Raw genomic sequence first — 21,957 nt, forward strand, 5'->3', positions numbered from 1 at the left:
AATTATTTCTACCTAGAATAATTGATTAAATTTATGCTTCATTAAGTATCACAGTGCTTTAAATCTATTCAATACATTTGATTGTCACTTTGTTGCCATACATTTTCTAAGCACAATCTACTCAATACTTTGGCTTTTTTGTAGTAAGCTTTACTTAATACCACTACAAAAGATCACAGTGCATTAAAGGACAGTACAAAAACATGTATTATAAACAAGCTTATAAAACCTTTTTTAGTGCTATATTATGCAAATATAAAATATTGGGAGGAGCTACAAAAAAAAGGCTGTACTACAGGCAAAGAACATCCACTGGCCTTATGGTGTATCATTTTGGTAAACAATGCTTAACACAGGGTCTTGTTCACATAGTTACTAGGCTCCCATCAGTGTACTAACAAAGACCTGTCATTACTCAAAGATTCAAAAGCTTATAAGCATTTAACAACACTGCACAATAAACTCTGTCCATCACAAGCACAGAATATTCTTAGCTTTTTTTTAACATTTGAAAGAAAAAGTGCTTCCTGTGCCAATATTGAGTCAAAAAAACATTAGAAAATCCTCAGACGAGTTTTTTTTTTTATCAGGAGCGGTGGAATTAATGCATTTAACAAGAACTTGAACGTCTATGATTAACACCTGACAGTGACTTTAACATCCACCTCATTCTTCAATTGTCCCTTTATTCAAGCTAACAGTTTATTCTTGAGGCTGGTAACTTTTGGGGACAGCTTTGAACTATCCAGTTCAAGAAGGAGTTTTTGGAAAACTTCAAATGTGTATCGAAGCTCCTTTGGATAGGCAAGATCCACTGCATATGTCAGCCCAACAAGCATGGAGCAGGCCCTGGGAAAGTTCTTCAAAGCAGTAAGAGCTTTGACACCGTCAACCACAATTCCAATGTCTTCAGGGTCCTCTGACACATTGGTCTTGATTCTGTAGATCTTCATGCTTTGTACAGCCAGGTCCCGTGCCACACTGTCTTCATCAGCATCCTGGAATTACAAGAATATTGTGTATATCAGACTGTACAGCCACAGACAAAGGTCATTATTATAAACTCAGGCGATCAAGCTAATGAGCTCTAATAAGGAGGGAGTATTTATGTATTTAACATTTTTGAATGTTGTTCCTAATGCGCCTGTGTGATCCACACCTTATTTGTTTTCACCTGGCTGCAAAAACTAATTTCCCCTTGGGGACGATAAAATTGAGGTTGATTATTTAATAATCACCAAATTCTCTTCACCCCTTTGGACAATATAGCCTTGGTCTATCAAAGCTATGGCACATAGTTCACCTTGCTTAAAACAGTGACTAAGGCCCCGTGTCCAGCTAGCGTTTTTTCTGGGCAGTAAAGCGCTGGCTGTGCACTCAGGAGTGTTTGCACGCATCCGTCCTCTCTCTATGACAACAGTTTGTTGACAACGGCAGCTGTAAGACTGACACAGCTCTGTTACTTTTTACTGCATGTTTTATATTTGAGATTATTTTTTACCCAAGCAGAAACGGAGCAAAGAGGATGTGAGTACAAGATACGATCTGTAGGAGGCTAAAATACGGGGTATATCATAGATTTTGAAAAGAGCGTCTGTGACATCAACAGCGCCTTTCTGAAAGGTTGAAAGATTTTTAACTTGAGCGCTCGGAGCAGCCGCACAAAAACAGCAGAGAGCTTGTTTTCTTCAGGCGGCTGCAAGCGCTCTCTACCTATTGAAAACAACTGAAGAAAGATGCTGGCATTAAGAAGGTTTGGTTGTTGTTCTACACCTACTCACTAATAGCTGTGTAATGAGCACATGCAGTTCTGTTTTTAGAGGAACTGCTTGTTGCCAGTTTACACTACAACAGAGTTGATGCTGTTTAAAAACTTAGCATTTTCATTTTTCTGTTGGAAAATGGAGCCAATGCAGAAGTCCAAAATCTGTAGAAATACATAGAATTACCTGAACTCACACACACAGAATGCATTAAAAAAAAGTTGCATCAAGGTCTCTGAATAAATCACAACTTGCGTTAACACTGACAGCACTTGCATTTTTTTAAGATGGACTTAAACTTACATCATACTCTTTCAAGAGCTGATCAGTAGATTCCCCAAGATAAGCCAACAAACAATGAATGACAGCCTCTCTACTCTCATCGATGGTAGGACTGCTGGGAACCTGAAATAAAAATCAACCAAATTCATGATTTAAAATAATCATTTAACCTTGAAACTGTTTAAACTGCATTTTTATTATTAGGTTAATAGAGTTTGTTAGCTGGCTAACTGGCATATAATTCCTGTACTAAAAGTACAAGACAACAATGCATTATAAAATAACACATGGCTCTTTTTTGGAGGGAGTCACAGAAATTCTGGCTAGAGAGATTTGTTTGACAGCAGCATATATGTCTGCTCACATTCTGCATGTAAAGCAGTCAGTTCTCTGTGTGATCTGGTGATAGGCTGAACTTATGTGATATCAGACCTTTTTGTTATCATTATCATTATTCATGGTTAAAGAGAAACTGGTGAGTTATTTTAAATGAAGCAACAGATAAATGGCAGCATAACTTGTTTCTGGTCACATGACTGACATCGCATACCCTTGCAATGTGATTATTGAGCATGCGCAAGAGGCATTAGATCACATATTTTCCAAATCCTAAAATTGGTAATATTAGAGTAATTTGACCACAAAATGTCTGAACTTCAATTTGGCCTAACAGAAAAATTGTTTGAGGATACCTTGAGTAGGATGGACCGTAACTTCAAACCCATACTTCCGCCCTTGGAGTGGAAGATTTTCAGCAGTCTGGGAGTGTATTCATCAAGCTTGAACATGAACTGGGATTCAAGGCTGACCATCGTGATCTTAAGAAACTCATCCTGAAGCTGAGAGACAAACAAGAAATCAGTTTTAAACCCTAAAGTATTTCAAGTGTAAATATTGTTCTTACATTTCTTTATACAACATGTAATCCCCAGTCCTATCATTATTTGTATGATTTGTATTAAAACTAACTATGGATTCTTTACCTTCTGGGTTAAATCATCTAACTATCCAGCTGGTTAATATGCTTCATTCAAGTACATTACATCATCAACCTTCTTATCCACAACCACTAGTGAATTCATTTACAACAGAAAAAAATATTTCTTAATAGCATCTATATGTAACTCACATGAGATGGCTCAAAAAGAGCTGGCCATCTGGCTTTGATGTCTTCAATGCATGGTGAACAGTTGATGATTTCATTTCTTCTGTGGGCAAATGTCTTTGCCATTTTTTCTTTAATTATCTTGTTGTTGTCCCTCTTCATGACTTCACTGAGCAACTGAATCCTCACTTGTTCTTGGCTGTTTTCATCCTCACCTGCTGGGTAAGGAGGGAGGTAGTTGATCTCAGCCTTTCGAGGCTTTTTCACATTTTTAGCTGACCTCTGGTCAGCAGAGCTCTTGCGTTTCAGTGCATTGCATAAAACCTCAGGAACACCATAGCCACGAAGTTTGGTGCGATAATTGGCCATCTTGTATTTTATGCTTTGTTGCCAGCCGTAGAATCCAGAGTACGAGCCAGGTTCCTTGAGACATGGAAATTTTGTGACAAGAGCCTCAGCAACATCGCTTATTTGAGCACTGGATGGATAGGCAGTATATGTATATATATTTTCAGCTAGCTTCTCAAGTACATCTGCCTTGATTTTTGAGATAGTCAGGAGAGTTCCGCTCTTCTTGAATTCTTCCATGGCTCTTGTGATGTACATTTCAGTTTCATAAGCAAATTGGGGAATGGGAAACATTTTTGGCCATGGCTGATATCGTTCTGTGTGCCTCTGCAAGATAAGAGTGTCCTGTGATGAAGACGATCCAGTAAATGACTCTGCAAGTGATGCAGAATCACAGTCAGTAGTCGTCTGGCCAAAGGAACTGCTTAAACTTTCATCAACTGAAAACAAGTTGAGAATGACTGAAGACGAGTTGACCACCCTTATTGTGTCCTTGTGTTTGATTTGGTCCGTTCTTCTGAGAGTAAAGAAATCCTTGAATTCTGGGTCAAGATATTGAAGACTGAACTCGTCAGATACACTAAAAGTCTCCTTCACAACAGTTTGCAGCTCCTCCACAGTGGATGGGATGCCTGATGGAAGGATCAACTTCTCAATTTGGTCATCAATCAATATTCAGAGTTTTGCCTCCATCTCTGTGTTCCTCTCAAGACTGTGAAAAGACAAGTTCAATAGCATCACAGACAGAAGCCCAAACATATCTATAAATATTAAATTGATAGTTAGTTAACCTACTGTAAAAAAGGTTATTTTGCTCTTAACATAAAAAGTATTTGCAATAATAACTAAAATAAACTATAAAACATATTGTTACCAAATTAAATGGGCTCATGAGGGACAAGTCAATAAAAGAAACAATGGCTTAAACATTTAGAAAAAGTACATGAACTAAAAATAAATTATGGTTTCTGTAAATCCGACTCTGAGGTTTGTAATGAAGGGTTTAATTCATAACTAATCAAAAGTAAAATGTATTTTTTCTGCAATTGCAGTTGAATCTATTGTTTCCTCATTTTAGTGTTCATTAAGCAGCTAGAAGTTGTGCTGTTTAATGGTGAGAATCACCATTTTGTCTCCTGCACTGTGAAAGTGCAAGCTTTGAGCAGTATTTTTATCCTTTGGTATATGCTTATGAAAGCATTTATTTACCATTTGTCAAGCTATTCTAAACTCTATAATAACTATAATTTACACAGACCTCCATCAAACATGCTGTTTATACGCATGTTGAGTGACAAAACATTGCTTTTTTATGTAAAAATAATTTTCATTATCAATTCCAATAAATTGCACGTGCTAAAATTGGGGTAAAGATTAAATAGGCATCAATTTTACAGCCTTGCTATCAATTTACTGTTAAAAGATGGTTATTCTCAGGAGCTATCAGTTAGGGTAATATGTTAAGGTTATAGCATTAGTATAATTTAATTACCTAAAAGGAACATCGGATGTGACGTTTGAGTGTGACCAAGCGTTTTCCTCCCACAATGTATGCAGGCAGGGGGTACACATCACCAAGTTTCTGATGCTCCAACAGAGCTATTTTTCCAGTGTCCTCCAGTTGAAATGATCTTAGATGCTCTTCATACCAAGCGGCAAGTAACTTTACGATAAAATGCACACAGTTGTCCAAAATTGCTATCTGACTAATCTCTGCAAAGTCAGGTAGTCCACCAGTAGAGCCAAAAGACAAGATCATCCCAACACCATACTTAGTTCCATGGTAGGTGATGGTGTTTGCCATCTGCACGGTAGACAGAAGTGGTGATTTCTCTCTTAAAGCTTCTTGTAAGTCTGAATGTAGCACATCTAGTGGCACCTCAGATATTTTTGTAACACACAGTGGCTGTTGTCCATCATCTGTGTGCTTCTGGTATGCCATCATCATTTGGTGTCTCGTTGAAAGGGTCAGCAACACATTCTTGAAGTTCTTGGTGTGCCTCACAACTTGCTTAAAAAATCTGTGTTTAGCTTCAAAACGCATTGTCCATACACCAACCAAAGGCCCAAAGTGTTCAATCAGTGAAGGGTAATGTTCCAGAAAGTGGTGTTTGGGTATCAGTTTCTCTTCAGGAAAAGCTTGTAAGAATCTGTCATGATGTTCAGATATTTCAAAGTCCAGGTATGCAATAGTTTCTACTGTGTGAACTGGTGCAACAACCAATTCAACAATGTCTTTTATTGTTAAAAGAACCTGCCAGGCAGAATCATCTTCTGGTACCCTTGAACCGACAATAAGTGGCAAAAGCCTTATTAAAGCCCAGTTTTCATGGGCATTTCCCCCTATAGTTCTTCTTTGAGTGTAGTTCTGAGGAATTGCTTGAGGGCTGTTAGCTTTGTCTGTGCCCTTATAAGGAAAACGTGTTATTAACTCATTTAGTACAGTCCTTAACATATTACCCTAACTGATAGCTCCTGAGAATAACCATCTATTAACAGTAAATTGATAGTTAGATATTTTGCATCAACATAAAGGATTATAGAGAGTCTGCTTTCCTCTGATGCAAAGAAGTCATTTTCCTTGTAAATTTTACCATCAAAGATGGACTCGATGTATCCAGTTCTGTTCAAATGTCTTGACAATAGTCCCTCTGCAATGTCTTTATTCTTCAAGACTTCCTGCAAAGTCTCAAGGATAGGCACATATTGAAATGTCTTGTTTTTCAGGGGATCAAGAATATATTCAACAGGATCAACACTCCTGAAATGCTCCTTAAAATATCTTCTTCTCTTAAAAGCGGTACCAAGTGGACCAGCAGCTCCAAGTGCTGTACTAATCGGATGTGACTGGCACAACTGTTCTGCCAAGTCAGCTATAATAGCCTGGTCGACAGTGCATTTATTTGACTTTAATGTTGAATCAATGATATTTCTGACAGCATACACAGTTGCTGAAGATGAAATGAAATGAAGGTCTTCAACCAGAGCATCAATGCATTTCACTGAGGCATTATAGATGCTTTCTAACTTAAGCAGAAGAAGGTCAATTCTTTGAAGAACTAAAAACGATGAACTTTCCTGACCACAAGCTAAGCTGGTGCCCTCACTATCACTAGACTCTTGGAGATCAGACAACTCCACACTCTGATTTTGGTGACTTCCGTGCACGTCTTCCTTGAAATCACTCAAAGAACAGGACTTGTGTCGCCTGCTTTTGTGTTTCAAAAATGTGTTGTAGATGTTTGTCCTAAAGTTGCATCCTTTAAAAACACAAAAAACTGTTTCATGGCTCTTCAGATGATTTCCAAGATGCTGACAGTAGTCCTTTTCTGTACAAGAACAAGCTTTGCAAACTAAACAGTTAAAAACAGCTGGCTGTTGACAGTCTTCAGCTGCATGGTATCGTGACAAATGTGTGCGAAGGGCACTCTGCGTTTTAAATGAACAAGGGCATCCTTCATACAGGCACGGCTGGGATTGTCCACGACCAAATGTTGCGTGATGTAGTCTGTAATGTTTTAGTAGATTCCCCTTTGTGGTGCACAAAGACTTGCAGATCTTACACTTCCATCCCATAGATCCAAAAACTCTGATGATAAGAAAAACGATTTGCCAATAATACCAATATATCTAATAATTAATATACATCTTAACATTTAAGAGATAAATTACCTTATTTATTAGTATAAATTATGAAGTATTGGTTTTTGTTGTCGAATAAGTTACATAAATTAAGTTGATAAGGAGTTTTTATCAAACCGCTAAAAATGTTCACACTAAACCTTGGCTGTTAGATTATATGTAGGATATTAGTTGAATGAGTATCATGATCTGGATAGAGGCCTGTGTATATTAACTATGCTGTCACACCATTTTAATGCAGTCAGATGAAACCAAAAGCTTTTTTTTAATCAGCTATCCTCAGAGTAATCTGTGTCAATGCAGAAAACATTACATAAGATTTTCTTTGGGATTCTTGATGGACATGAATTCAAAGATTGGTGTAAAACGTGAAGAACAGCAGACACTTGGAGTTATAGCTTACATAAACTCTTTAATTTATATTTATATTTTTTTTTATTGTACAGGTCTAATTTACATACTCTGTGAAATGTGGTGTCATAAAATATCATCTGTTGCCAAACATACCTGTTGATAGACAGTCAGAGTTCCTCATCCAGGGGATTTCTCTGTAAGATAAAAGGAGAACATTAACTTGTATTTATAGTAATTATAAGATAAATATCACAACAAAATGATTTAACTTAATAAATTATAATTTGTTTAAACAGTTTGTGACACCACCAAACCAAATTACCGTACAGATGAAACAAAACAATGCTGCACGATTGACCCCCCTCTCCCCGCTGCCCTGCACTCACACACTGCTTCAGCACCAACAGGGCCTGAGGACGGTTAGCTCTTGTAACCTACATAGCGTCGTGATACAAGACATGAATGGCTTTACGTGATCATGCAGCGTGCAGACAAACGGACTCATAAATATATTAGACGAGCGGTGGATTTTTCGTGATCATTTTGGCCAGATAAAGCCCTCAATGTTGTGTACCCTAGGAACCAGAGTGTCTAAAACACAACAGTAGACCTTTGTATTAAAGCAAAGGAGGGAAAACATATCTTGTACAACAGTGCAACAAGAGAATTTTTTTTATTTTACTCCCGGAACACGCAAATTTGAAAAGTATGAAACTATACGCTTCTTAAATAAAAACCATTACTTAATGTCAGGTGAGACGAAATGTTGTTGGCTTAATTTTTCTAACTCACCACAGACACTGTCCTTGTTCAGCCATGAGCGTTGAAGCAGGCGGTTCAAGTCGTAACATGTTCCCTCGTTAAGGTGTCTGTGTGTGCGTGTGTGCGCGTCTGTGGTGTGTGTGCGTGCGTGCGCGTACGTCTGCAGTGTGTGTGTGTGTGTGTGCGTGCGGTGGGGGGGAGGGGGGGTTACGTATTGGGAAAAGAGTTAAAAGTAGCCTTTCGGGACTAATATGTGTGCATTAAAATGTGAACAGAATTCAGCGATAACTTCCACAGTCCTTGTTGTGTAGGGCTGTTTCAGCATGGTGACATATACCGACGTAGCTTGTTTGCTAGCTCCTTAAGGTTGAGCTGCTCGCGCTGCAGTTCGGTAAAAGAACATTTTTGGAGCTGATTTATTACATTAACGTTATGATCATAATGTTGCACTGAAACATTGTCATACAACGTAACGTCATTTAGAGACCCATATTGAAGTCCTTGTCTCTCATGTTAATTCAAAGTCAAGGCAGGCTAACTTCGGACAAAACAGTCTTATTGTGACTAAACAGGGAATTAAAGTTGTAGGCTATTATTTAGTAACTCGCAGCAGCCCAAAAAATATTCAACTTCTACAAGCGCTTGGTACCAAACTGTTGACTAAAATCAGAAAAGCAGGTCTTACCTGAGGAAAAAGTAGCCGAGTCCTCAATGTGTGGCACTGACGATGAACGTCACTCCGTGAAGAGAAAATAAGTGCGCGGAATTCTATAGAGACTAAAACCAAAGACCTCCCCTTAATTAAAATTAATCAATATTTTGCATTTGTCATGTTCCGATCCAAAATAATTACATTTCACATAAATTTTCAAAGCTGGTTTTACACACAGAAACACACACTCAATCGCTGTAAAATGTTACCAACAATTTCTTGATATTTGTTTAATTTAACAAACCATTAGTCGAAACAGCCCATAGTTTTTTTTATTATGTATATTTTACTTGAATTTATTTGGTGAATATTAATTAACCCCGATCTCAGTTTTTACAGTGAACCTAAGACCCTGAGCTGGACATGACAGTCTAACTTTCAGTCAGCCTAACGACAGGCTGAGAGCTGGAGCTGAGGCGGGTTTTAAACCTCCTGACAAACCGTTACACCGCGCCCACCTGTCAATCAGGTCAGTTACACCCCTTATTGTGAATAATTCTTATCCTTCATCAAATCAAAACTGATGAGTCATCAAAACATTCACCCCCTGTACAGTGTGTGTCCATCGCGACATGAGCTAATCACACCTATTTGTTTTTTTGAACCACACTGTAAACATGTAAATCTCTGCTGTAAAAACAGGCTTTTTAGAATGGGTGTGTATGTGACTTCCTGTGCTTCTGCAGCCAGCCTCTAGTGGACACTTGATGAACTGCAGGATTTTACACTTCAGCATTGGCTTCATGTTTCAACACCAGAGGTTGCTGCTTGGGTGTAACCCAATCACTAGGCCATGTGCGCCCAAAGTACAACTATTTAATCATTTAAATCATTATGTGTATTTATTATTATTTTATTCAAAGAGCCAGGAAAAAGACAGATGCTGTATAAACACGTGCACGGAGATCGTAGCGCACCACACACTCCTACTTGCTTGGGTTGAATTCTACAGATGATGTCCTGCTGCTTTCTCACATCTACGATGGAGGATTAGCGGCCACGTTAAAGAAAGAAATTTTTTTTACGAGAATAAAGTTTTTCTCAAGTTTTCTGCAAGTGTGAAAGCACTATTGGTAGGATTAAAAAAGAGTATTTGTGAAGGGGAAATTAACAGAATAATGAAAATATCGACTACCAGGACAAAAGCAGGCTGTAGAAAGTCCACTCTGAGTAAGCAGATTTGGTTGTCATAACGACGGATGCTTAAAAAGCACTCAACACTGAATGACGGTCACCTGTCGGTATGTGGGAGAGGAGTGGGATTTAAACACAGGTAGATGGTGATTCCTTCCCTCTCTGTGCATGTAATTCTATTTCGGTTCTATTTCACCTGTTTTAGAGAACTCACTTTGTAACCATATGACTTGATGCTATTTTTTTTTTAAAACAATGCTTCCGCTGTGCGCTTTAAGATATGTTCTAAAAATAGATTTTCCTCCAACAGGAATCGTTTAAGTACTTGAGAAATAAATCTCAGAGCTAACCCCGCCCACTTCACACACAACATCAGAAAGTTTTTATAAACTTAAAAGACAACATCTCACAAATGAATGGAAACTGTCCTCTGATACTCTAAGAGACACGATCAAATGTAAATAAGATCTACATAAAAAAAACTTCAGCTGTCGAGTTAAAAAGCAAAGACCTACCGAGCTTCTCATTTCTTTGACTGTTCAGTGCTCTACTCTGTTTCCTTTTCCAACCCTGAAAAATATGCTGACTCAAATGTGCTCTTGTAATTAAGTATTCAGTTTAATTAGGATCAGCATTGCTGGCTCACTTGGCTTTGTAGACGGCTTGTTAGTCGAGTCACCAGAGCCACTAAACACAGACCCTTTCCCTCTCTGTCCTCCTCTTTAATCCCCCTCCCCCCCAGCTCATTCAGCACACAGCTTGTGAGGCTGTCGGGGGAGGGCTGAAATTGGCTTGAGGTAAACGGGGGGAGCTCAGAGTAGAGAGGTCAGTGGTGCTGGATGAGCAGCTGAGGAGAAAGTAAGACTCCCACTGCTTCTCTCTTTTTTGCTAACAGCCGGACACCGATGCAAATATCTGCTCCTCACTGGCTCCTACAAATCCCTCAGCCTCACGGACAGAGACACAAACGGAGCCTGGACTTTAGATCGAAGGTCTCAGACGGAGAATAGAGGAGAGGTGCGTGTCTGAATAATGTGGATGAAGCTATTCCTCTTTAGAAAACCAGTTTGAGCCCTAACTTTTGATCAAAGGAGAAGTTTAGGATTAAGATCTGAGTCCAGATTGAAGAAAGGTATTATGGTAGGTGAAGCATAAAATTAAGAAATGCCACAAAAGACGTCATTTTGTCCTCAATTACTCAACTTCCAACCACTTTCCAGCTGTTCCAGTGTTGAAAAGCACCTGTGCCGCCATTCTTTCTGTTATAGGCCCACATACCCCCCAGCCTGAGCTCACTGGTCCTCTGATTAAAAGGACTTCAAAGTGTTTCTGCATGTTCATCTAAAAGCGTGGTCACACTGGCAAAGTTGTCCACGGTGACCTCTTGTACATAACGTCTTAATACAACACATGCATGGCTTTATGTTATTATGAAAGCGTGCTCAGTTTACAAAAGAGACAGACTCGAGAAAAAAACTAAAAAAGGGATGAGCGATCGAGCCTGCGTCCGCACATCAGAGAACAACACAGAGATCATGAGAGCTACTTCACTGACTGTGTGTATTATTGTGAGTCATGTTAGTCAGATACAGACAGAACACTCAGAGGTTTCTCCTGAATGAAGGCTGACCATGCTGTGTCCTCGTTCATGAACTGTACCGTGTTGAAGCACACCTCTCCGCAGCGTGCCATGGCTGAGGAAGTGTACCAGGCTTGAGCAGGAAACAGAGCGGTCACACTGGTCAAACGAACTGGACTTTAGGGGTGGAGCCTGCTTAGGCACGGTACAAATGGCCAGATGTGACCACGCCCTAAAAGCTCCCTCACTGCTAACGTGACGCCCTCTTAGATTCTTTTGTCTGATAAACTGAAGTCTTTTACTACCATAATAAAATATCAATAATGATTCTCGACTAGCTCATTTTTATTTTTTATTTTTTTTACTTTATTGTACATTATGCAAATTCAAACCTTAAGGCACATTTTTCAAAATGAGCTTACACATTAGCGCTGATACAGTATGAAACGAACAAAACGTACAAACGTATATGTGAGAGTCTTAATCTAGTAACATAAACAGATCAAGTGAGGCAGCAAGTTTCCGAGCCTTTTTTGTCCATCATGAGTTGAAGAGCTTTCGCAAACAGTTTGAGTTCATTCTTCCATCCGTTGAAATGGGCTCTGACCTTTAAAAATGTACACCTGTGAATAAAATGTTTTACCTAACAAAATTAAATTGTTCACCAAAATGTTCAACATTGTTCTCCTGCATAACTACTCCAGCTTTATTGACATAACATTGAGAGGGTGCAAAGTCATTTCTTTGGAGTGTAACCAGCTCTGAAATGCAAGCCAAGTTCACAATGGAAGAAAACATGTTCTCAATATCTCTCTCACAAAATCCACGAGTTATTGTCGACTAGCTAATTAGCCGTGATGAATTAGCCTCTGGCACTGATTCCCCTCATACTTTTTTTTTTGTTTTTATTTGAAATCATTTTGGAAGCTACAGTCAACCATTTGAAAAACCTATTCTTGTTATTTGTCCCTAAAGTGCGTCCAGAGATTCTTAGAGGTACGCTGCCCCTCTGCTTGGAATCTGCAGCAGGAGGATTTGGGTCTGAGAGGGGGGCGGGTCTCTACATCTTTTTCAGAGTAGAATTCAGGTGTAGGACAGAGGTCATCAACTACATATGAACAAGGGTCAGATTTTCTCTTGACACACTGTGGGACTTTAAACTATGCTTGCACATAAGCCTGACAAACCCAAGAAGAAGAAGTTGGTGTCAGAGGGGAAATGTCAAGTCTCCAATTAACCTAATGTGAGTATTTCAGCCTTGTGATTTTATTTTTATGTTAATTTGTTTAAGAGAGATTATTTATGTTCTGGAGGCAGGGTGGGAAGCTTTGGGGGGACCAGATGCGGCTCGCGGGGCCACCAGTTGATGATCACTGTTGTAGGACTAAGATGCATCAGATTGTAGAAGCTCTCACTGATCACTTCCTGCTTTGTGGACCGGGACATGTTGACCTGTATAAAAAAATGTGTTGCTGCCTGTCCTGACCAGAGCACTATGGTAAAACAGATTCTAGTGGTTAGAAAGACATTACATCAAATGAATAAAGGAGACTCTTTAACTTCAATCATTTATAACCCCTCACTCCTCCTCCAGACACACAGCCTCCAGCTCTCGTCAGAAAATCCCCACTTTTGGACAGGGTTGCCAGGTCTGAGTGACAAAACAAGGGCCATGCCGAAACTGAAAAAAAAAAAAGCCCATAAAGTGTGTTTGTGTTTGTGTGTGCGAGCACAGTGGGACTGTGTGTCTGTGTGAGTGCATGTGTATTCGGTTGTGGGACATATTCCATGTGTACGTTGGTTGGATTTTTGCATTAACAAAGTAGTTTTGATATTTATTATTCATTTACATCAACATTTAATATCAACCGCAGCAGCACTTAAAAAGTAGCCCAGTTTTTGGACCTGGCAGGCCCTGCTTTTGGATAACTAAATGGAACATGGCCACAGCCGTTACGCCGAATTCAAGGCTACAAAAACAATGGCTTAAAAAAACCAACGAGTGATTCCACGCTGGATACAATCATTTTTTCAGGCTAGGATTTAATACTTCAGAAACTTCTCCACATTAGTGTCCATGTGGGGAACTTGGACGGTCGTATGCGGTACAAATATAATGTGATGTTTGTGAATCTTCTCGGGGCTCGTGTTGTCAGAGGAAGCAGGATTTGACACAACATGCCGTTCTGCTGCTGCCATCTGACATGAAGGGGAGAAGAGAGCATATACACACAAATACACACATAACACAGCGTCATATGGGAACACGGGCAGCCTGGGATGACCATGCACTAAGCCTTCTGGTTCAAGTCATCCCATTGACTGCTTTGGTCTATTGACACAGTCTATTGATGCCTCTGAGCTCCTACAGCTCCACAACAGCAGCAACACAGAAATAATCTCACAGACACACACACCATACACACAAAGTGGATTATGAGTTAATGAACTTCTTTTGTGGTGACACTGGTCAACACACACACACACACACACACACACACACACACACACACAGGGTTTCAGACACCGGGGTATTTTAGATATTTTGGGTCTCAGTCCTCATTAATCAGGCGTCTGCAGCTCCGTGTTAAACTGACCGTCAACAACCTGACAGCAGGAAAAAACAACAACTAATGATTGTAACACAGCAACAAACACTGGCCTCTGCCAAATCCTCTACAAGCCTCTAGGCCCTGTTCCATTGTGTCATTAAGCTGGCCATAAATCAATACTATTATCCTGTCTGTGTTTATTAGCTGATATAAATCCATACTGGTTTCTCCGTGCTGCTAGCAGCTCCATCATTATTCAGACAGAGGACTGTGACTGTGTGCTCTGTAACTTCAACACAATGTTAATGAGGCTAAAGAGACATCCACAGCCAATCACAATCACTCTGATCAGGAGCGGCTGTCTCTGTTTCAGTCACGAGTCTGAGGTTATGAAGTATTTTTAGAGTCGTTGTTATCATGTGCCTGGTGCAATAGTCATATCAAAGGTGGTGTGACCTGAAACGCGTCATGCTGCCACTTTTCTGCTGTTTGATGCAAACAACAATTTCATGACTTATTTACAATTAAAGTGTCTGATATCACCTTCAGTGGTCACAGAACTGACCGCCGTGCATCTAGTCTGTGTGTCTCTGCAAACACCTAGCTGTGGGAGTGTCACCCATCTGGGGGGAGGGGTTGCTGCCCTTTGTGATGTCATGAAGGGGAAATCTCCAAACGGCCAGTTTGAGCACACATTTTCTGAAAAGTGGAGCAGGCAGAAGATGGAGAGGATGGACTTTTCTCATCATTGGGGGTAAGTGTGACTTTTAATGCAGGTCCTGTTGTAAAAGAAGTTAAGAAAGGTTATTTCTATTTCATTTATGTATACATTTATGTATCCTGTTTTTGAAAAAGAATATAGTAATAAATAGTGACTTATTACATTTTTAATCAAATATTTAAAACTCCATTATTTCACTATGTGAAATACGAAGTAACTATTTAAAGGGGGTCATCTCTCAACTGGAAGGTTGGGGGGGTTCGATCCTGCAGCCACATGTCAGATGTGTGCGTGAGAAAGACACTGTTAGGTGGGGGTTGTTTCTGTATTAAATGGACAATGATAAAATCGTGAAACAGACTGTGGATCATCTTAGGATTTATTCAGCCGTGGTCAGACAACACAGAAACAGAACACACATGGCTGACAAAGTGCAGACCATCGCTGACCCATGCTGACCAAGATCTCACAAGTCTTCATCTTCACAGTGTTGATTATTTTCTACTAGAAGGTACAGCCTACAAATTCCTGGCTGATTTGTTTCATCTCTAAAAGGCTAGAAAGAAGACATCACACTGACTCTTAAATATCAGACATATACATTTCTTCAGTCTCAGAGTCACATTTCCTTTTTCAGCTCACAACAGACACTTCAATCCAAATATAACTTTGCTGCTATGAGGTCTCTTACACATATGTATTACAGCTTCACAAACCTAAAAGAAGAATTACTCTGAGATGGTTTACACAATTCAAAGATATATCCACAAAATGATCAAGATGAATGAATTCATGAAAATATGTACTAACAGACACTAACCCTATGTTGCTCCTGCTGCTTCATTGGTGGCCAATGAATGTGTATGATTGTGATTTATGTATGTTACTTCTGATGGACTCTTTACACAGCAGCCTCTACCACCAGTGTGTGATAGCTGCACTGCTCCACCAGTATGGTCTGAAACCATAACTCAGGGTGCACTCACACTAGGCAAAGTTGCCCCATATCGATTCCCCCCCGCTGGCCTGCACTCACACTGCTCCAGGACTAACCGGGCCTGAGCACGGTTATTTCTTGTACATGACGTGTTGATACAACACATGCATGGCTTTAAGTGATCATGAAGCGTGCTCAGTTTACAAGACAGGCGGACTTACTGCATTTACTGAGTCGTTTTGGTCAGATACAGCCTTAACACTCCAGGATTTCTCCGAGATAATGGAGGCTGGGATCAATTACACTTCATGATCATGATGTGTGCTCGAGCATGAACTGTACCGTGCCGAAGCACACCTCTTCCAACCGTGCCAGGGCCAAGGAAGAGTACTATGCGGTAAGGAGCGCTCACACTAGTCAAACAAAGTGGAATTTGGGGAAAGACGGAAAGACGAAAGTGCTTATTCTATGAAGGACAATGGTGATTTTTAAGAGAATAACATTGTGAATTATGCAGGAGCGGATATACAAAGAGCCACACTGACGTCAAGTGATCGCTGATAATGTCACTACTTTTGCACATTTTCAGTAGTTCCTGAGTGTCCATTGTGTCGATTATACTAGGACTGAGACACCTCCTCCTTAAAATGTCCTTTTTCTTCTTCATGTGATCGAAAGCGTAGCTTCTCAAGGGTGATGCTCAGTGTTACCTGACACAGAGGGCAGCCTCTCTCAAATACACTCTGTCTGCTTTTTTCACTAGTTGGATGTTTTAATAGTACCAAGCAGCAGTGAAAAGAAAGTACAAATCTTGTGAATAGCCCCGGCGTACACCTCTGTTATTGAAATGTGAAAGCACAGAACACCCACTCACAGATGAAATTGGTAAACAGCACTCTCCTCAAGTCTCCAAATGGACTTCTATTCAGCGCCTCAAGGACTCAATTATGTTTTCAAGGTTGATGAAAAAATAAAGCATTTTATAAAAAACAATCCATTATCTTGGATGTAATTGGCTCATAAGATGGAAACTCTGCCTTCATAACAGACTTGATCAGATTTTATCATTGGTGTGCGTCTCCTTCAGCGCTCTGATTGCTGCTCTGCATTCTGCATCTCGTTTAAAGACTAATTAAATCTGTTTCATTTAAACCTATTAATTCAATCATCCATCCATTCTCAATATCCTTTATCCTGTTCAGGGTCCCAGGGGTCCAGAGCGTATCCCAGCATGCATCAGGCAACAGGCATTTCACTTAATCAGGGATATTTAATTATTCTGAATGCCTGATGATCCCGCGTGTGTCTCCCTGGACTCTGGGCTGCCTTTAGCACAACACTCACTCACTGTTTTATCAACCTGATGAGTAATGAAATGCATATTAAAGAACGTGAAAAAGCGACACCAAAGCTAGGCAATGCAACCATTTATTGGGGGGGGCAATTATGTTGATTTGGAAATGATTGAAATTAGAATCAGACATGACTAGAAGTTTATTTAAATCCCCCTCAGGCACCAAATCTGAATTTAAACGAGAAGATGGACAAAAAAGTATCAGATATATATTCATAGTGAAACTTTACAACCAAACTTTCCAAAGCAGAAGGGTTGGAAAGTGTGAAGTATTTCTATGAGATAAAAAAAACGACATGGTTACACACACACAGTATTTTACAATGTGTGAGTGGATGATTAAGTGCAAAAAGTGGAGCAACTGGAACAATTTCTAGTGGAGACAAAGAAAACCTTCAACCATCAGATCTGTGCCATAGAAATAGTCTGTTAGAGCTGTGTGTTTTTTTCCTTCAAAGATGAACCACATCTTTGTTAAGGTTGCAGAAGTTATTGACCTCTGTGCACTCTTCTTGTTACATGACAAACATATTTTACTTTGTTCACCGCCAAATGGGGGGGGGGTTCCCACTTGGCAGCCCTGGTTGTGTCCTGGCTCTTTCTGCCCATCAGTCTGCAAGGTTGGGTTGGGTTGGGTTGGGTGGGGGGACTATACTATACCACGTACAGCATCACATGGCCCTCATGTGATACTGTACTGCGTTGTCACTGCCTGGCTGGCAGAACTGTTTGGGTTGCAGTAGCAGAAAAAGGGTCCTCAAGTATGCCTCAAGATATGTATCTTGAAGTCGGAAGTCACTAAGGTTAATGTGGAGTCGGTGTGTACTTTTGCTAAGACGATGTCGGACTCCGTAGTGTTCTCTGGACCTCTCCCAAATCAGACCAGTGATGACATGTATTGCCGCATGTCATCACTTAACCGCTGACTGTCGAGGTGGTGTCCAGCACACAATGTGGGCTTCATAGATAACTGGCAGTCTTTTTGGGGAAAACCTGGTCTGCTAGCTAGAGACGACATCCATCCCACTTTGGACGGTGCAGCTCTATTATCTAGAAACATAGCAGAGGTTATTAGTCCAAAACCTTGACAACAACTCAGAGTTCAGACCAGTAGGCAGAGCTGCAGTCTTACACGCTTCTCTGCGCCTCCCTTAGATCTGTCTCCCAGTCACTATAGCTGTAATTCTGAATCGAACTGTAGTTATACTATAGGTACTGTGTCTGTCCCCTGACCCAGACCAAGTCATCCAAACGAAGAAAGAAAAGGCGTAAATCGTCAAAATCTCATCAGGATCAAGACTACGAATACGATTTTGCTAAAAAATCAGAAGATTCACTGCGGACTTTTGAACATTAGGTCTTTAGCATCCAAATCTCTTTTAGTGAATGATCTGATATCAGATCAGCATATTGATTTACTTTTTTTGACTGAAACCTGGCTGTGTCAAGATGAATATGTTCGTTTGAATGAATCCATTCCTCCCAGTCATTTTTGTACTCATATACCTCGAGACACCGGACGAGGTGGTGGAGTAGCAGCTATTTTTAATTTTGGACTTCCAGTTAACCCTCGACCAAAACTGAATTTTTCTTCTTTTGAAAGCCTTGTTCTTAGTTTTTCACATCCAGTCTCAAGAACCTTTCAGCCAGTTCTAGTTGTTGTAGTTTACCATCCTCCTGGCCCATATTCTGAGTTTCTATCTGAATTTGCAGAATTTTTATTAGATTCAGTCCTGAACAGTGATAGAATAATTGTTGTTGGTGACTTCAATATCCATGTGGATGTTGATAATGATAGCCTGAGCACAGCTTTCATGTCACTATTAGACTCTATTGGTTTCACCCAGGGTGTAAACGAACCTACTCATCGTTTTAACCACACCCTGGATCTTGTTTTAGCTTATGGAATTGAAATCCATAACCTTACAGTTTTCCTAGAAAATCCTCTGCTATCAGACCATTTTTTTATTACATTCGATTTTGTCCTACCAGAATTACCTCTGCCTGGAAGAGGTGTGCTCTCTAGAAGTTTGTCGGATAGTGCTGTTGCTAGATTTAAGGAAGCTATTTCAGCTGTTTTTGATTCAGTACCGTGTTTCAACCCAGTTGGAAACTCTTATGATAGCTTTGGTCCCTCTCAGCTAGATCATTTTGTTGATAGTGCAGTGGATTCGCTGAGAGTTACTGTGGATTCGATTGTTCCCCTGAAACAGAAGGTTGTCAAGCGGCGGAGAGTGGCTCCATGGTTCAACTCAGAAACCCGTGCTCTAAAACAATCGTTGCGGAATTTTGAAAGAATATGGCGCTCGTCCAAAACGGTAGAATCTTGTTTTTTCTGGCAGGATAGTCATAGAAGATATATGAAGGCTCTACGTCACTCCCGAGCTGCCTACTACTCCTCTCTAATTGAGGAAAACAAAGGCAATCCTAGATACCTTTTCAGCACTGCAGCCAGGCTGACAGAGAGTCATGGCTCCATTGAGCCTTGTATTCCTCTAGCCCTCAGCAGTAATGACTTCCTGAGTTTTTTCAACAACAAAGTTCTAGAAATCAGAGACAAAATTGGTAACCTCCTGCCCTTACCTGGTGCGGATACGTTTGATACGGCAGAGACAGTTCCAGGACCAGATATTAGTCTCGACTGTTTTTCTCCAATCAACCTTTCAGAGCTATATTCCATTTTTTCTGCGTCGAAACCGTCAACCTGTATTTTGGACCCAATCCCAACCAAGCTGTTTAAGGAAGTTTTTCCCTTAGTTAGCAACTCTATATTAGATATGATCAATTTGTTTTTACTGGCAGGCTATGTACCCCAGGCATTTAAAGTAGCGGTAATCAAACCTCTACTTAAAAAGCCTACTCTGGACTCAGGAACTCTGGCTAACTACAGGCCTATATCCAACCTTCCTTTTTTCTCGAAGATCCTGGAGAAGGTGGTAGCTAAACAGCTGTGTGACTTTCTCCATGACAACAGTTTATTTGAGGAGTTTTAGTCAGGATTTAGAGTCCACCATAGCACTGAGACTGCACTAGTTAGAGTTACAAACGATCTACTTCTAGCTTCAGACAGGGGACTTCTGTCTGTGCTTGTCTTGTTAGATCTTAGTGCTGCTTTTGACACCATTGACCATCGGATCCTGTTGTACAGACTGGAGCATTTGCTTGGAATTACAGGGACTGCTTTAAGTTGGTTTGAATCCTACTTATCAGACCGATCTCAGTTTTTACATGTTAATGATGAGTCCTCTATGCACACTTAAGTTTGCCATGGAGTCCCACAAGGTTCAGTGCTTGGACCAATTCTCTTTACATTATATATGCTTCCTCTGGGAAATATTATGAGGAAACACTCCATACAGTTTCATTGTTATGCAGATGATACTCAGCTTTATGTATCAATGAAGCCCGATGGCACCAGTCAGTTATGTCAGCTAGAAACGTGCCTTAAGGATGTTAGGACCTGGATGACCAGAAATTTTTTGCTACTTAACTCAGACAAGACTGAAGTTATTATGCTAGGCCCTAAGAACCTCAGAGAGACTTTTTCTAGTGATTTGACTGTCCTTAGTGACATCAGCCTGGCATCTAGCACCACTGTTAGGAATCTAGGAGTTCTTTTTGATCAAGATATGTCTTTTAGCTCTCACATCAGTCAAGTTTCAAGAACAGCCTATTTTCACCTTCGTAATATATCCAAGATTAGGAAAATCCTGTCGCAAAATGATGCAGAAAAACTAGTTCATGCATTTGTTACCTCCAGACTGGATTATTGTAACTCTCTTTTGTCAGGGTGCTCTGGCAAATCTCTAAAGACTCTTCAACTGGTCCAGAACGCTGCAGCTCATGTACTGACTAGAACCAGGAAATGGGACCACATCACTCCTGTCCTGGCTTCTCTGCACTGGCTCCCTATACAGTCTAGAATAGAATTCAAGATCCTTCTTCTCACCTACAAAGCGCTAAATGGCCAGGCACCATCTTACCTGAAGGAGCTACTAGTGCCGTACTGTCCCTCGAGAGCGTTGCGGTCCCGGAGTGCAGGCCTGCTGGTGGTACCTACAGTCTCCAAGTGTACTATGGAGGGTAAAGCCTTCAGTTATCGGGCTCCTCTCCTCTGGAACCGCCTTCCAGCCAGGGTCCGGGAGACAGACACAGTCTGTATTTTTAAGAATAGACTTAAAACATTCCTTTTTGATAAATCTTATAGTTAGTGCTGGTGTAGACCAGCTCTTAGTTATGCTGCTATAGGCTTAGACTACTGGGGAAATTGGCACCTTGGGCTCCTCTCTCTCTCTCTCTCTCTCTGTCTCTCTCTCTCTCTTTGTGCATATACAGTACATCATATTACTGCATGTATCTATCTGTAAATCTCAGTCACTAACCACCTACTTTCCTGAGAGCTCTTGAGCTCTCTTAGGCTCCTCAAGATCGTTGGTTGACGGCCTGCCAGAACAACCCCCAGCCCTACCCCCTCCCCACCGGATCGTTGGTTGACGGCCTGCCAGAACAATAATGTAAAGTCTGTTGTAATGTTAACAGACAAAGAGTAAGGTATTTTACCTGCTTTTTGTAAAGTGTCTTGAGATAACACTTGTTATGAGTTGACGCTATACAAAATAAATTGAATTGAATTGAATGTTGTGGGGCATAGTTTGTGGGGGTGTTTGTTGGGACGGGGGGTTTCTATACTGGGCCCTTGTCCTTTGATTGGG

At 40.4% G+C, this 21,957-nt stretch overlaps 1 protein-coding gene across 1 annotated transcript; it reads right to left on the reverse strand.

Annotated features, from left to right (window-relative positions):
* Nucleotides 1-639: 639 nt before the first annotated feature.
* On the reverse strand, nt 640-3,519 carry LOC114921830 (uncharacterized). Its single transcript, XM_029282385.2, has 4 exons — nt 3,175-3,519; nt 2,738-2,884; nt 2,067-2,168; nt 640-998 (listed from the first exon to the last, which is right to left on the reverse strand). Exons 1-4 carry the CDS (start codon nt 3,517-3,519, stop codon nt 690-692), a joined length of 903 nt encoding a protein of 300 aa, XP_029138218.2. The 3' UTR covers nt 640-689.
* Between the last annotated feature and the right edge of the window lie 18,438 nt (nt 3,520-21,957).

The sequence above is a fragment of the Labrus bergylta genome, chromosome 4 (assembly GCF_963930695.1).
Source record: "Labrus bergylta chromosome 4, fLabBer1.1, whole genome shotgun sequence".
Lineage (NCBI taxonomy): Eukaryota > Metazoa > Chordata > Actinopteri > Labriformes > Labridae > Labrus > Labrus bergylta.